This window comes from Amblyraja radiata, chromosome 23 (assembly GCF_010909765.2).
Source record: "Amblyraja radiata isolate CabotCenter1 chromosome 23, sAmbRad1.1.pri, whole genome shotgun sequence".
Classification (NCBI taxonomy): Eukaryota; Metazoa; Chordata; class Chondrichthyes; order Rajiformes; family Rajidae; genus Amblyraja; species Amblyraja radiata.
The window spans coordinates 2245382-2262927 of NC_045978.1; the positions used below are offsets into that span (position 1 = coordinate 2245382).

The 17546-nt window shown below is 41.6% G+C and overlaps 1 protein-coding gene across 9 annotated transcripts in view; it reads right to left on the bottom strand.

Annotated features, from left to right (window-relative positions):
* Positions 1-17546, bottom strand: part of LOC116986141 (polycomb group protein ASXL1-like) — a 78219-nt gene that overhangs the window by 14422 nt on the left and 46251 nt on the right. For 8 of the 9 annotated variants that reach the window (XM_033041331.1, XM_033041323.1, XM_033041330.1 and 5 more), the window contains 4 exons: positions 15828-15934; positions 7720-7837; positions 6795-6971; positions 2746-2912 (listed from right to left, as the gene is read on the bottom strand). In XM_033041331.1, coding sequence (XP_032897222.1) covers positions 2746-2912; positions 6795-6971; positions 7720-7837; positions 15828-15934 — 569 coding nt within the window. The remainder of the gene's footprint in view (positions 1-2745; positions 2913-6794; positions 6972-7719; positions 7838-15827; positions 15935-17546) is intronic. The other variant, XM_033041325.1, reaches the window with a different exon arrangement.

Here is a 17546-nt window from a genome sequence, read left to right on the forward strand (position 1 = left end):
GTGAATGCTTTTATTGGATCTGTCTAAATTTAGCCTTGCAGTGGATGGAAATGAAATTATAGGGCTGTTTGGCCACAAACCAATGAAACATCTGCATCTGATAGAATAAACATCTGTATTTGTCAAATGAGAAGGAATCAGTGAAAATCTCCACAACGCCTCTCATTTGTGTGTGGGGTTTTGTACGACCTCGTTAGTTGAATTTGCGTAGAATTTCATAGGTCAAAACGTATAAATTTAAACTTATTCATGAGGATAAATCTGGCACCAGAAGCAGTTTGCACAAGTAAATGTACAATGGTATAAATGTAGAAAGCACACTCAACTATACTGTAAGGGTCCAAAAGAGAGAGGGGAAAAAAATCCAGTGACAATAAACAATTAGTCTCCTCAGAATGGAGAATTTATTCAAATAACCAGAACAAAAACCCTTTGTGGAAAATATTTTTTTTTTTTAAAAGCATTTACTTCAGATTTCACAAAGAATTTGAAGCTTTTACTCGGTCACAGATCACAGTGCCACCCACTGGTCTGTAACCTAAACCAGCATGCTGATGATCAACCATTTTACTCCAACTATATTTAGAAAGATGAAAGGATATCTTCTAGAAACATATAAAATTCTTAAAGGACTGGACAGGCAAGATGCAGGAAAAATGTTCCTGGTGTTGGGGGGAGTCCAGAACCAGGGGTCACAGTTTAAGAGGTAGGGGTAGGACATTTAGGACTGAGATGAGGAAAGACTTCTTCACCCAGAGACTTGTGAATCTGTGGAATTCTCTGTCACAAAAGGCAGTGGAGTCCAATTAACTGGATGTTTTCAAGAGAGTTAGATTTAGCTCTTGGGACTAAAGGAATTAAGGGATGTGGGGAAAAAGCAGCAATGGGGTTCTGATTTTAGATGATCAGCTATGATCATATTGAATGGCAGTGCTGGCTCGAAGGGCCAAATGGCCTGCTCCTTCACCTATTTTTCTACATTTCTAATTCACACATCTTTATCCACACAGCATCCAACTTTTAAAACAACCAACAATCCCCAAAATGTGCTTCACTCAAACTCATTCCCTTAAAACTAAATGAGGTCCATTCTTTCTTCTCAAAAGAAGGTGTTTAGAATCGTGAATATACTCAACCAAGAGAAGTCGAGGTCTCGGGTGCAATCTTACCCGCTTTCATTTCATTGCTAGTAATTGCTACAGGCGTGTAGAAATAAAACTATAATGTGTGTGCAAAGCGATATTCAATGATTAAGTTACTTAATTTAAAATCAAGAACAATGTGCAAATTGGCGGTTGCATACATTTGCTCTCAAATGAGCCCTTGGGCACTTAAGAGGCTTTTGTACAGGCACAGATATGTGGGAAATGTAGGGAAATGGATGATGCGCAGACAGCTGAGATTAATTTAACTTTGCATCATGTTCGGCACGGACATTGTGGGTCGGTTGCAGTTTTGTGTTCTATGCTCTTTCTACTCATTCTATTCACTGAGAAAATACAGTGAACAGGTTTTTAACCCATGCAACCAACTGTGAGTACACACAAAGAAACCCAGAGAGATCCCCCACCCACATCTTTTCACATTATTTAACTCGGTCTCATAAGGTGTTTTTGTGAAGCCAGAGGAAGTATTGTATGGCTAGAGCAGATGCAATATTTTGACATGAGATATTTCACTTGATCTTTTCTGGAAAGGTTAGACGATGCAAAGTTGTAAAATACATGAGCCTTTTTATATGTGAATGAGCTTCTAGAGTTAATTATTAAGGGATATTAATGTTACACATTAGTCTTAGTTAGCTATCTAATACCTCTCCATCCCTCCCCCACCCACTCGCACCAGGTTCCAGTTCTCTCCATCTCTCTACATCGATCGTTTCTCTCTCCCCTGGCTAGTCTGAAGAAGGGTCTCGACACGAAACATCACCCATTCTTTCTCTCCAGTGATGCTGCCTGTCCCGCTGAATTACGCCGGCATTTTGTGTCTATCTTCGGTTTAAACCAGCACCTGCAGTTCCTTCCTACACAAAGAATCGCAGATGCTGGTTTATACCAAATGTAGATACAAAACGCAGCATCTCTGGAGAAAATGGACAGGTGACGTATCGGGGAGAGACCTTTCTTCAGACTGATTGCAGCAGGGAGATAAACTGAAAGCAAAGAGAAAAAAAAAAGACAAATTAGGCTGGCAACAGATGATCCTCGGGCAAGGAGGTTCCCTGATAGGCTGACTGTTGGCTGGTGATAGGTGTGAGTCCATGAGGGATGCATAGTTTGGATCAGTGGATACATATTGGGAACTTAAAGCGAAAGTAGGATGTACACAGTGAATGGCAGGTCCCTACAGTTGAACCGAGACACCTAGGGCCACAAGTACATAGATCTCGGAAAGGGTTTGTACTATCTCTTAGAATAAAGGGGAGGTCATTTAAGACTGAGGTGAGAAAAATCTTATCACCCAGAGAGTTGTGAATTTATGGAATTCCCTGCCACAGAGGGCAGTGGAGGCCAAATCACTGGATAGATTTAAGAGAGAGTTAGATAGAGCTCTAGGGGCTAGTGGAGTCAAGGGATATGGGGAGTTATTGATGGGGGACGATCAGCCACGATCACAATGAATGGCGGTGCTGGCTCGAAGGGCCGAATGGCCTCCAACTGCACCTATTTTCTATGTTTCTATTTCCTTTTTATTGAAAAAGAATAAACATAAAAAATGAAATAACTCATTAATTATCAAGCATACCTGCCTGTCCACCTCTGGCAAGAGAAAGAGCAGCTGCTGCTGGAAGTGCAGTGGCAAGGAAGCAAAGGTTCGGGAGTTGATCAGAGCCCGCAGGTTTGTATTAACCAGAATGGATCCAGGAGTCTCCACGTCAATCTCTTCCCCTCGGTTTCGCTTCATTTGTCCTGCTTGAACAAAGTGGCACAAGGCGACATCTTACTTAATACACCCGACTGAACAACAAATGCCTGTAAAATCAAATGAGGAATGGTAGTTTTATTTAAAACTATGCTCTTGGTAGGATTTGACTTTTTTTCCTTTCACAAAAGCCAGCCAATATTTCTGAAGGGACACCTGCTTCCAGACACCTTTTAATCCACCAGCCGGCTCAAGGTGTGTCACGCTGAATACAAACAGCGTTTGTGGTGAACTACCATTTTACAAATCAGACCTCCACTCAGTTGCATCACCATCTCACGCCAGTAAGCAGTTCATTAAAAATCCATCCATTCACTGAATCTGCTTTATCCCAGCTTGCATTCTGCATGAAAAGTATGAAAAATGTGTGATGTGAAAAACAAACTTTAGAGGATTTTAAATGCTTCATAATGCAACCTATTGTGGAGCAGACAAATCATATAAAATCCATTGTTTTCAAACGAAAGAATCAAGGTTATTTGGTTCTAGACCGTCAAAATTATCTGAAGCAACTCTGAAACCAATTAAACAGTTGCACATAATGAGTGGAAAAAAAAAATAAAGGACATTTCAAACTATAAATGGTGGTTATCAGAAATACTGGTTTCATGAATGAATTAAATTAACACACAAGGCTGCAGAGAGGGGTGGACTCAGCCCGGTTCATCACAGGCACAGCCCTCCCCACCATCGAAAGCATTTATACGAGGCGCTGCCTCAAGAGGGCAGCATCTATTACCACGGGTCCACACCATCCAGGCCAAAGATTCTTTGATCCAGGCTACACCCTCTTCTCATTGCTACCATTGGGCAGGAGATACTGAGGCTTGAAGTCCCACACCACCAGGTTCAGGAACAGCTGCAACTATCAGCTTCAAGAACCAACCTACACATCACGAATCATACCTCAACAACAGAACACTACGGACCTTTTGCAGTGCTATCGGCTAGTTATTTTCTTCCAATGTTTTTGCACCAATGTCTTTTTTTTTGCACACAATCTTCTTTCTCTTAGAATGTATTAAGCAACAATTTAACTAAATAGGAGTTTCTACAATAAAGTGCATAGATATTACTGGAAAGAATGAAGATTTAATGGATAGCTCTCTACCCCAGCCGAGTCCAAGTAACTCTCAAAAGTTCTTATATAGTGCGAGATACATTCATCAGCAAGACCAAATGCAGGCTCGGCAATTGTTTCGCTGAACACCTCCGCTCAGTCCGCCTTAACCTACCTGATCTCCCGGTTGCTCAGCACTTTAACTCCCCCTTCCATTCCCAATCTGACCTTTGTCCTGGGCCTCCTCCATTGTCAGAGTGAGGCAATAGATAATATGTGCAGGAGTAGGCCTTTCAGTCCGCGTCAGCACTGCTATTCAGTGATCATGGCTGATCATCCACAATCAGTACCCTGTCCCTGCCTTCTCCCCATATCCCCTGACTCCGCTATCTTTAAGAGCTCTATCTAACTCTCTCTTGAAAGCATCCAGAGAATTGGACTCCACTGCCTTCTGAGACAGAGAATTCCACAGATTCACAACCCTCTGTGTGAAAAGGTTTTTTCTCATCTCCGTTCTAAATGGCTTACCCCTTATTTCCAATCCACAGGAACTGATCCTGAATCTATAGAACATTGGAAAATGATCACAAATGCGTCCCCAATTTCTAGAGTCACTTCCTTAAGTACCCTGGGATGCAGACCATCAGGCCCTGGGGATTTATCAGCCTTCAGTCCCATCAGTTTACCCAACACCATTTCCTGCCTAATGTGGATTTCCTTCAGCTCCTCCGTCACCCCAGATCCTCTGGCCACTAGTACATCAGGTTTGTGTCTTCCTTAGTGAAGACGGATGCAAAGTACCTGTTCAACTCATATGCCATTTCCTTGTTCCCCATAATAAATACACCTGCTTCAGTCTTCAAGGGTTCAACTTTTGGTCGTAACTATTTTTTTCCTCTTCGCATACCTAAAGAAGCTTTTACTATTGTCCTTTACCTTCGTACCTCATCTTTTCTCCCCGTATTGCCTTTTCAGTTATCTTCTGTTGCTCTTTAAAAGTTTCCCAATCCCCTGGCTTCCCACTCATCTTTGCTATGTTATACTTCTCTTTTATTTTTATACTGTCCCTGACATCCCTTGTCAGACACGGTCGCCCCTTACTCCCCTTGGAATCTTTCTTCCTCTTTGGAATGAACTGATCCTGCACCTTCTGTATTATTCCCAGAAATACTTGCCATTGTTGTACCACTGTCATCCCTGCTAGGGTATCTTTCCAGTCAACTTTGGCCAACTCCTCCCTCATGGCTCCATAGTCCCCTTTGTTCAATTGTAATACTGACACTTCCGATTTTCCCTTTTCCCTCTTAAAGGGGACGACAGATGGCACAATGGGCTAAGTGTTCGGCTGGCAACAGGAAGGTAGCTGGTTCGAATCCCGCTTGGAGTGCATACTGTCGTTGTGTCCTTGGGCAAGACACTTCACCCACCTTTGCCTGTGTGTGTCCTTGGGCAAGACACTTCACCTTCACCCACCTTTGCCTGTGTGTGTGGATGTAATTATGTGAAGCACTTTGGGGTCAATGCAAGTTGACTAAAAATGTGCTATATAAATAAAGAAATTTAATTTAATTTTAATTTAAATTGTAGATTAAAACTTATCATATTATTATGGTCACTACCTCCTAACGGCTCCTTTACCTCGGGTTCCCTTATCAAATCAGGTTCATTACATAACACTAAATCCAAACTTGCCTTCTCCCTGGTAGGCTCCAGTTCAAGCTGCTCTAAGAATCCTAAGGCCGAGGGCAAATTGGAGGAACAGCACCTTATATTTCGCTTGGGTAGCTTACACCCCAGTGGTATGAACACTGACTTCTCTAACTTCAAATAGCCCTTGCTTTCCCTCTCTCTCCATCTCCTCCACCTTCCCAGTTCTCCCACGTCTTACTGTCTCCGACTACACTCTATCTCTGTCCCGCCCACTCCCCTGACATCAGTCTGAAAAAGGGTCTCGACCCGAATCGTCACCCATTCCTTCTCTCCAGAGATGCTGCCTGTCCCGCTGAGTTACTCCAGCATTTTGTGTCTATCTGAGAGGCATTCATCACTAGCTAGCATTTATTTTGAGAGGGCTTGTGTACAAAAACAGGGATGTAATGCTGAGGCTCAACAAGGCACTGGTCAGGCCGCATTTCGAATATTGTGAGCAATTCTGGGCATCATATCTACGGAAGGATGTGCTGGCACTGGAGAGGGTCCATAGGGGGTTTACAAGAACGATCCCAAGAATGAGTAAGTTAACATATGGTTTGACGGCACTGGGCCTATATTCGCTGGAGTTTAGAAGCATGAGGGGGGGGGACCTCATTGAAACGTATAGAATAGTGAAAGGCTTGGATAGAGTGACTGTGGTTAGGTTGTTTCCACTAGTGGGGGAGTCTAGAACTAGAGGTCACAGCCTCAAAATTAAAGGATATTCTTATAGGAAGGAAATGTGGAGGAATTTTGTTAGTCAAACAGTGGTGAATCTGTGAAATTCTTTGCCACAGAAGGCTGTGGAGGCCAAGACAGTGGATATATTTAAGGCAGAGATAGATAGATTCTTGATTAGTACGGGTGTCAGAGGTTATGAGAAGGCAGGAGAATGGGGTTAGGAGGGAGAGATAGATCAACCAATGGCTGAGTAGATTTGATGGACCGATGGCCTAATTCTACTCTTATCATTAATGATCACAAAGGAAAAAAGCAATTTCATACTCAGCTGGTGTTGATGTATTTTGTGCAGCACTTTCTAGCAGTCTTTTGACACAATTTTCCACACATTGATACAAAAATACATTCTGCAGAAGATAAAATAAAATGTACTCCCTACCTGTGTTTGACCTTCTCAGGGCTCTGAAGTGTTGTCCAGGCTTCCGATTCAGGCTTGGCCTGCACTGAAGTTTGTTCATTTCTGTTCTGTTGTACTGAGTGCTGCCAGAGGTAACTGTGCAGGAACTACCATTGGATGTACTGCTCGATTCACCATCTGTGTGCTTGGCTGTGAACACTGAAAACAAACCCCAGCTTACTCAACATATTTGACCAAGAAAGACAGTTTGCAATCCACGTGCATGTTTGTGGGTTATGTAGCTGGGAATTAGATCAGGCAGCAACTTTATCAAAATTTAAACACCATTGAAAGCTTCAGATTAAATGTGAGTGGTACAGACTTATTAAAATGCTAAATAAATTCCTGGAAAAAATTTCACTATTTAAGTAAAACTTTCAAGAATGCATCACGGAAATGGAAATTGCCAATGTAAAAGAAAGCCCACTGCACTGTATGTGTGTATGCGTTTTTTCCCCAGAAGATAAATACAGCACATGGACAAATAAATAAAAGCATTACAGAGTGCAACTTTAGATTTTTGTGTAAAGGCACCAACTGTACTTTCATGGCAATCCTTTATTTTTGCATGTCCTAATTCACTTTTTGTATAGCTAGGGTGCTGGTGTTTTTAAAGTGCCCCGTCCAGGTTGTTTATGCCAGTGATATACTTTAACTTCTCTCAGGTAATCATGCCAATGAGGCCCAATGTACCAGAATCTAGGAAACAGGACAAGGAACAGGTAAAATAAAATTGTACTGCAAATGCTGTGGTTCCTCCTCATTCTTAGTTGAACTGCCTCACTGGATTTGCAATCGGCTCTATAAACTGAGTAACCTCAACCCCCAAATTGGGAGAGGATGCAAAACCTATACAGCCCAAATGATTTTCCGGGTGAAATAATTGTGTGCATGGTCTTCATCTCACCTGAAGCAGATTCCACGTGCTCTCCATTAACTTTCAATGGAGTCAGGACAACTCTTGGAATGGATTTGCTCATCATCACTGGAACTCCAATCTTCTTTTTTGGTTGTTGCTTCACAGGCTGTTGCATGTGATGACACAAGGATTTAGATAAAGCCAAAAAACTCCATTACATACACCTTACATTTCACAATCTGGGAAAATTTCAAAGTTCTTCAGAACAAAAATGTCACTGAAATATTGCTGTGAAAATGTGGAGAAACATAGGAGTCAATTTGCAGGCTACACTTAATGGTCAATTAGGAGCGAGCATACCCACGTGATCTTGGCCTTGAAGTCAAGATGTGCTGCTGACTTAGAGAATAAAAATGCAAATAAGCCAAACATTAATCAAAGTTGTATAATTAGATTCAGCAGGTTTATTTAGACTACACGCTTATCATCAACGGCTGCATCAGATTTTACCTCAGTTCAATGGAGCAAATCTGTCCTTGTCTGCCACTTCTGTATCCATTTCGTATAGTTTCAGGCCTGACAATAACTTTTACCAGATCCAGTGTTCATATTAAAATCACAATTGCCTAATTGGAATTTACAGTCACAAAGTTCAACACTAAAATCAACCAGGCATTTTATATTCCCCCAATCAAATGTTTGGGCGAATCAAGATTCCATGTCACAGCACTGTCACACGAGACTATATCCAACTCACATTCGGATATCTCAGAGCTCAACCACATTCACCATTCTGCAGTTATATTTTGTATTTGCTATCTTGGACAAAATTGCTGAGAACAAAAAGTGGCAAAACGTTATTTCTTTGGAAAGATTTGTTTTGCCCAACAGAATGAATTAATAAATAAATGAATGAATGAATATTTGGGCCATAAACCTTCCATTATCACACATAGAAGTCAACAGAACCATTAAATGTAAAGGTTCAACAAGGTCTATAGCACACGGTGATGCAACTTCAAGATGACAAGCAATCTGGACATCTACCAAAATGAACAACAACTTTCAAAATGAACACTGACTTCTCCAATTTCAGGTAGCCCTTGCTTTCTCCCTCCTTCCCCTCCCCAGCTCCCCCACAGCCTACTGTCTCAGCCTCTTCCTTCCTTCTTCCCGCCCCCCTCCCCCCACATCCACAGCAGTCTGAAGAAGGGTTCACCTATTCCTTCGCTCCATAGATGCTGCCTCACCCGCTGAATTTCTCCAGCATTTTTGTCTACCGTTGATTTTTCCAGCATCGGCAGTTCTTTCTTAAACCACTGTTTTCAAATAACTTCTGTGCTTACAAGTTTTTCTAGAATCAGTCTTTTTCCCATCAGAGATAGACCCTGTCTGAAGAAAGATCTCGACCCGAAGCTTCACCTATTCCTTTTCTCCAGAGATGCTGCCTGACCCGCTGAATTACTCCAGCATTTTGTGTCTATCTTCGGTGTAAACCAGCATCTGCAGTTCCTTCCTACACTTTTTCCCATTAGCTTTGTTCTGCTGGTATTGGAGTACAAGCATGACGGATAATTAGTGACATACACAAAAAAAACAATTGTCAAGGATCTTAGAGAATGAGAGCAATTCCTTCCAAGTAAGACGAGGTAAAGGGAACTTTCACTTTCCATGGCACTGCCTGCAAATGTGCTGCTTGCAAAGTTTAGCTTTAAGACAACAATGACACCAAATTAATAGCAACATAAAACTTATTCAGAATAGACATTTAGAAAAAAATAGGCACTTTGTTCAAAAAGTTGAACAAGTTTCTGCTTTAACAAAAACTCATTTGCATCAACTATTCTAAATGAAAAGTTCTCATGGGGGGGGGGGGACAAGTGTTTATTTTGGAACAATATTAAAGATGGAGAAAAGATTTGATTGTGTTCAACAAGACTTGCAAGAGTAGGATATTAAAGCATTAAAAGTCAGCAGATTTTTCGATGGAATCAAGGGACATGGAATTAGCGCAACAACGTGGTGCAGAGGTAACAGATCAGCAATGATGTTATTAATGATGGAGCAGCCACAGGGACTAAATACTTATGCTTTTTTTTTAAATGTTTACACGAAGATTTTGCCACAACCGGTTATTCCTAAAAGTTGGCTGCTGATTCTTTGCATTAGTTAATACTTCACACCCAAGTATTTAGTGGTAGAAAACAAAACTATGGATGGAAGGAGTTGATTTCAGCAATCAGCTTCTCACTGCATGGTAATTCTTTGAATCCTTTTATGGCCCCTTCTGCTGAATGAACACTACAGAAAATAAAATTTCATTATTTCCCACTTCAAATTTGTTAATATTTTAACACTTTGGTAGGTCTCCCCTTGCAAGAAGGCAAGACAAAGACCCTTAGCATGCTTCACCATTCCCAAATCCACTGTCTTGTCCAATTCTAATATTTATTTCTTCTCCCTTGCATCATGTCTCAGCCTTGGATATGCCCAATGAAAATTCTCAAGAATTGGAGCCATTTGAACAGACATTACTCAGTCCTAAACGACCACCTCCTTTCCCAAGACATTAACACCCTGTTATTCTCGCCGCTTCAGCAGAAGAGTTTTAAACTTGCCTATTATTTTTTTGCTGCAATTCTGTCTTCTGCCACAAAGTATTATCTCATGCCTCAGACATTTATTTGTCATTATCATCTCCCCTATCATTGTCTCCATGGGAGCAACATTCTTGCACAAGCTCTTACATTTTTATTTTCCTATTTCTTTGCACATCTCACACAACATGGAATCAAGCTCATTGGCCCAACTTGTCGATGCAGACCAAGATGTCCATCCACCCAAGTCCCATTTGCCTGCATTTGACCCACATCCCTCCAAACCCTTTCTATCCATAGGTAGACAAAAATGCTGGAGAAACTCAGCGGGTGCAGCAGCATCTATGGAGCGAAGGAAATAGGCAAAGTTTTGGGCCGAAACTTTGCCTATTTCCTTCGCTCCATAGATGCTGCTGCGCCCGCTGAGTTTCTCCAGCATTTTTGTCTACCTTCGATTTTCCAGCATCTGCAGTTCCTCCTTAAACACCTTTCTATCCATAAATCTGTCCAAATGACCCTTAAATGTTGTTCTTATTGTACCTGCCTCAACCACTTTCCCTGGCAGTTCATCTCATATTTGTGCCAATACAATGCCAAGCTAGTATTTTCCTCCATTTTTTCCCCCTTCATTTTGTTGCAATTTCCAAGACTTCTCAATCCCCACGCTCTCTCTTCTTGGCAACATAAGAAGCTACTTTCAATTCAATACGAGTGCTCACCGCCTTGGCGAGATACAAATGGACCACTTTGCTCATGTAGTATTTATGACTCAATGTACATGCGTTGACAGTTGTTTTAAAATAGTACCATTATTTATCTACGAGCAAGCATTTTATTTTATTTCCTACTTTCGCCAGTGCACCCTTCATTCATACATAACTGGCTTTACATTTAAGATTCCAGCTATTGACTGAATGGCGTCTCTCCTGAACTGCATACAAAATTGTAATGCACAAACAACGTTCTCCCCAGAGAATCTCTAACTAGAAGATAATTAATAAACCATTATACAACTTCACCTCTAAGATGGCCTTTTCCCTTGTTAGTTTTGCTAAGCATTTTTCAAGAACACTGACTTGAATGCCTTCTACAAACTCATCCTCCAAACTACTTTTGATAATTTGATTCCTCCTGTCAGTGCAAAGATCAAGCACGATCCCACAGGATTGCGATATTATTTTTGATACAAGCTTTTCATTTTTGCACGCTTGTTTTCTCCAGTGTGTCGCGGCTATTCTGGATCCTGTCACAAAAACACACAACTAACATTGTAAAAGTCCAATTATTCTTATTGCAATTCCATTTCCTGGAGGGGGCGGCTTGGCAGATGAGTCAGGTTGGGAAGACAAGAGTGGAGATAGACACAAAGGCTGGTGGAGACAAGTGGAAAAAACAAGGTGTTTCAGATGACGGGGTCTGATAAGGAAGGAAGATAAGAGTGAAATGTGGAACCAGGGGGAGAGGTGATGGATAAATGGGAACATTGGACTGGGGGCAGATGAACTGGGGATCTAGAGGTGTACGCATTGTTACTGCCCCCACTCACCTGTGGGAATGGTCCCCCTATTAGAACGCTATGATCAGACAGACCTCCCCATCCTGCAAGTTCCTTTAATCTGATCTATTGTATTTGGTACTATCGATGTGGCCTATTTTATATCGGTGGGACCAAGCATAGACAGAGTGACTGCTTCGCTGCCCTGTGTGCCTGAGCTAGCTGGAGCCCCCGGTTGCAAACCACTTCAATCCCCCTTCCTATTCACATACAGACCTGCCTCCTCTCAGCCTCGTCTAGTGCCCAAGTGAGGCCGCACACAAACTGCAAGAACAACACCTGCTGAACTGAAGGCATGTGACTGCATTCCAAATAAAACAGGATAGATAACTCTATCCCAGTCTAATGCTTTGTAATGTTTGCAGATTGGATTTTGAGCCAAATTTTGAGTTTCAAGTAGCAACATCTCCTTTGTGGTTGGTGGGAACCTCACTGACTGCATGGACTCTCGTGTATTGCAGTGACAACCATCATCAGTCCTGCTACCCCAGCAAATCTCAATTAGTAAATTCACTCAGCTGCTGTTTCCCTCATTCGATATTATAATTTATATATTTGAGTTAGTTATTTAGTTATTGAATATTATAATGGATTTTATTCTGTTTTAATTAATTAAAAAATATATACTAACCAACATTACCTAGCACCATGTAAAATATCAATACTATAATCAATACAGAAGGGGTAGATAAGGCTGGGGCTATCCGAACGTTTAAGAAAGTTAGACAGATACATGGCTAGGACCGGTTTGGAGGGACATGGTCAAAATGCAGACAGGTGGTATTAGATTGTATCTTAGTAACAAGATGGTGGTGCCAGTCGGCAACGGCCTCTGCAGTCCGTCTGTCTTTTTTTTCTCTTTGTCCTGTTAAGTGAATGTCTTGGTTTTAGTTTTTATATTATTTTTAACTATGTATATGTGGGGGGTGGGGGAAACTTTTTAATCTCTTCCCTGTACGGGGACCCGACTTTTTCCTTGTCGAGTCTCCGTTGTCGTTTATGCCTAACATCGTGGAGCCGGCGGCCTCGAACCAGAATCGACCTGGGGGCTCCAGTCGCGGAGCCTGCAGACTCACCATCTTGGCCGACTTCGGAGCGTGGAGAGCTGTGGTGGCGCGCGACTGTGACCCGACTCCGGAGCTCGGAGGCTCCGGCTGCAGGCCCTGTGGATGGTAACATCGGGAGTTAGCGGGTCCCTGGTGGGAGACCGCTTTTCGGAGCTCCCGCAACGGCACACTTCGCCCGCCCGAATCGTGGGGTTTAAATCGACCCGGAGTGAGGCCTTACATCGCCCGGCGCGGCTTAAACGGTCGCAGGACTTACCATCGCCCGCCGGGAGGGCTCTAACATCTAACATCAGGAGCCTCGATCTGCTCTGCTCAAGTTTGGCTGTTTGACTGCGGGAGAGGAATGGGTGCAGAGAACGGGGAAGAGATAAGACTTTGCCTTCCATCACAGTGAAGAGGTGTTTGGGGATTCACTGTGATGGATGTTTGTGTGTAATAGTGTAATTGTGTGTTTTTTTTTTTGTTATGACTGCAGAAACGTAATCTCGTTTGAACTTATGTTCAAATGACAATAAACGATTCAGATTCTGATCACACCATTTACAAGTTTCCAGATTCACAGTATTAAAGGAAAAGATTAAACGGATAGTTCATATTCATGTATTGATTTACAGGATTTGGTGCTCTGCAAAAATGGCCTTTTCTTTAAAATGGCAAATCTTGAGTTGAGAGACACCGCTTGCATGGGTAGATTTTATTACACATCTGACTTTTCATTACCTAAGAACAACTGCTGATAGAATTGATCGACTTGAGGGGAGAATTCAATTTCACATCACAAGAACCACTTTAGTGGGGGATAAGAACCGTATACTGACTGGACTGCACAAGGAAGCTCGCTTGATTTCAGTGTAGCCTTTCCATTTAGTAAACTAATTGAGGAATTCTTACAACAACAAAAACTCTTACATTTGGACACACCAGCTTTTTATTCACAGGCTTACGTCATTACAAAATCACAAATTCGTATTCTCAAGCTAGAACTCCTGTTCGCTAGATTAGTTCAAACCTTCAGATGTCAAATTTAACGTCACATAGAATTTATAGCAACTAGTCTACGACAGTAACTGTTACATACTATTAATAATCATTCTAGAATATCTGTAGCAGTGTTTGCTTCAAAAGAGAGGTTGCAAAATTTTGTATTTAGATGAGAGCCGAGAAAGAACTATGAAAACATTCAAGCCTTCCACTAATGGGAGAGTCTAGGACCAGAGGTCACAGCCTCAGAACTAAAGGATGTTCCTTTAGGAAGGAAATGAGGAGGAATTTTCTTAGTCAGAGGGTGATGAATCTGTGGAATTTTTTGCCACAGAAGGCTGTGGAGGCCAAGTCAACGGATATTTTTAAGGCAAAGACAGATACTTGATTAGTACGGGTGTCAGTGGTTATGGGGAGAAGGCAGAAGAAGGTTTAGGGAGGAGAGATAGATCAGCCATGATTGAATGGCGGTGTAAACTTGATGGGCTGAATGGCCTAATTCTCCTATCACTTATGACCTTCACAACAGCAAACTCAACCGATTACTGTCAGGCATGGATATCTGGACATCTCATCATCAACTGGACAAACAACTCTCGGCCAAACAGAACACAGATATGGGACATACCAATCCAGATTATTGATCTACACTACAATAACAAATTGTATACATGGACATTTATTTTACTTGTACAGCATATGCCGAGCTTCACTCCACTTGCATCAGGGAACTCAAACAAATTTTTCTGCACCAATTGTAAAAATGTATCTTAACAGGAAAACCGATGAACAGGAACTACCACGGCCTCTCTAACCCATCATTTAAAAGACAGACCACTTTACCTGGCAAACCTTTTGTAAGATACCTTTAAAAATCTAAATGTAGCTTAAGACTATGAAAACCTTGACAGTTCAATTGCTAATTTTTGCAAAATGTATTGTCATTACTCATTTTGCATTAAAATTACTAACACTCATAATACCTAAACTGCTCCACTGAATAACCTTTTATATTTATTTGCAAATTCGATGTCCAAGGCCAGCACAGCTAATATACAGTAGATATTTCTTAACCATTCCACAACTAATTCGTGTACCAGGAATGACAATAGCAGAACGACGTCTTGGAAATGTGTATTTACGAGCTTACATAAAAAGCACACTGAAGCAACGATAGATATTTTAATACATTTTGCTTTAAAAATATCTACTCAATCCGATTCCTACCATATCCAATTTAACAACATTCTGCAAGCATACTCGTGGGATGCACATCAAGTGGTTTAAGACAAGCTATCCTAGTCTTAAGGAACAGTCAATACATGTCAGGAACTCTTGTATTGAGGAAATGAATTTAAAAAAGCCCACAATAATCAAAACCTGTAAACTATTTAACACCCACACACAAACAGTCATCTGATGTTGGTGGGTGAGAAACTGAATTTCAAATAATGTTTGATTATTTTTTTCACACATATTGATGTGGATGATGGACCACCTGTACAAAGATATATATGGTAAATATACTCGAAGAATTAAGAGATGCACATAAAACAGATAAAAAGCATCCGTACTTTGGCTGTTTTACGTTATGGAAAACAAATCACTGGTTTCCAAAATTAGATGCTAAATCATTCCAACTCTTCAGTAAATCACTGCCCTTTCAGATCTAATGTAGCTGTGCAACAATCACCAATAATAATGTTAAAAGGTAGTGCTGCTAAGCAACACAGCTCTGGGGCGGGAACCAGAAAGCCATACAAAGCTTTCTTACAGCAATCAGGGCTCAATGAGAGCTAACATTTCTAAACATTTTTATGAACTCATGTATTTTTCACTGTGGTATACAAATATGCATGTCAGACTTCAGGCTCTTCAATTCTAAAATTGATTGGGGAGGGGGGCAAGAATGTGTTTTTGTACTGTAGTGGAAATTAATTGGAAGACTTCAATTACCTGTTGGGTCGCTTTGTTGCTGTTCTGCTTGCCAGGAGACACCTGTTTTCCTTGAGTCTCAGTGGAACATGACGCATTGGAGGAACTCTCATCAGACACTGGTGAGGCTAATTTTAGAGAGTAAAGAAGAGGATGTTTAGAATGTTTCCCTTTATTTAACTGTGCTGCGTTTCACCAATACTACAACCAGCATTCATTGGTGCAGATACATTTAAATAATTAATTTGATGAGGTTCAAAGCAACATTTTAGCTTACCTTAATTTTTGTTACATTAAAATTAATGAACTGTGAATTGAAAGGCATTTTTATTGCAAAATCTCAAACTTTACTGTGGAGCCAGGAGACCTTTAGAAATGCACAATGCATTTTGCCCTTGGAATAAAAGTATTTTTTCTTTTCAAATACTCATTCTACAATTCAACTGTGGAATCAATTGATAAATGTATGGTTCAAATGATGCAAACCAAGTTATAAACACACCTCAAACAATCCTGTAGAAAGAAGGAACTGCAGATGCTGGTTTACATAAAAAGGACACAAAGTGTTGGGGTAACTCAGCGGGTCAGGCAGTTTCTCTGGAGAAGTCAAGTCAAGAGAGTTTATTGACATGTGTCCCAGATAGGACAATGAAATTCTTGCTTGCTGCGGCACGACAGAATATTGTAGGCATAATACAGAACAGATCTGTGTGTCTATATACCATAGACCATATATATACACATAAATAAACAGATAAAGTGCAATGGGCTGTTATAGTTCAGAGTTTGTTTGATGTTGTGTTTAATGGCCTGATGGCTGTGGGGAAGTAGCTGTTCCTGAACCTGGATTACCAGATTTCAGGCTTCTGTACCTTCTACCTGATGGCAACGGAGAGATGAGTGTGTGGCCAGGATGGTGTGGGTCTTTGATGATGCTGGCAGCCTTTTTGAGGCAGCGACTGCGATAGATCCCTTCGATGGTGGGGAGGTCAGAGCCGATGATGGACTGGGCAGTGGTCACAACTTTTTGTATTCTTTTCCGCTCCTGGACGTTCAAGTTGCCGAACCAAGACACGATGTAACCAGTCAGTATGCTCTCTGCTGTGCACCTGTAGAAGTTCGAGAGTCCTCCTTGACATACCGACTCTCCATAATCTTCTCAGGAAGTAGAGGCGCTGATGTGCTTTCTTTATAATTGCATCAGTGGAAGATCTTCAGAAATATGCACGCCCAAGAATTTGAAGTTCTTGACCCTTTCCACCATCGTCCAGTTGATATAAACGGGATTGTGAGTGCCTATCCTACCCCTTCCAAAGTCCACAATCAGTTCCTTGGTTTTGCTGGTGTTGAGAGCCAGGCTGTTGTGCTGGTACCATTTGGTCAATCGGTCGATCTCACTTCTATACTGTGACTCGTCACCATCAGTGATTCGTCCCACGACAGTGGTTTCGTCGGCGAATTTGATGATGGAGTTCGCACCATGTCCGGCTACGCAGTCATGAGTATAGTGAGTACAGCAAGGGGCTGAGCACGCAGCTTTGAGGAGCTCCTGTGCTGATTGTTATCGAGGATGACACATTTCCATCAATGCAGATAGACTATGGTCTGTGGACGAGTAGGTAATGTTTTGGGTCATGACCCTTCTTTGGACTGATTGTAGAGGGGGTGGGGGGGAGAAATAACCTGGAAAAGAGGAGAGTGCTTCCCCTCTCTCCCAGCTTTCTTTCCCCGCCCCGCTCT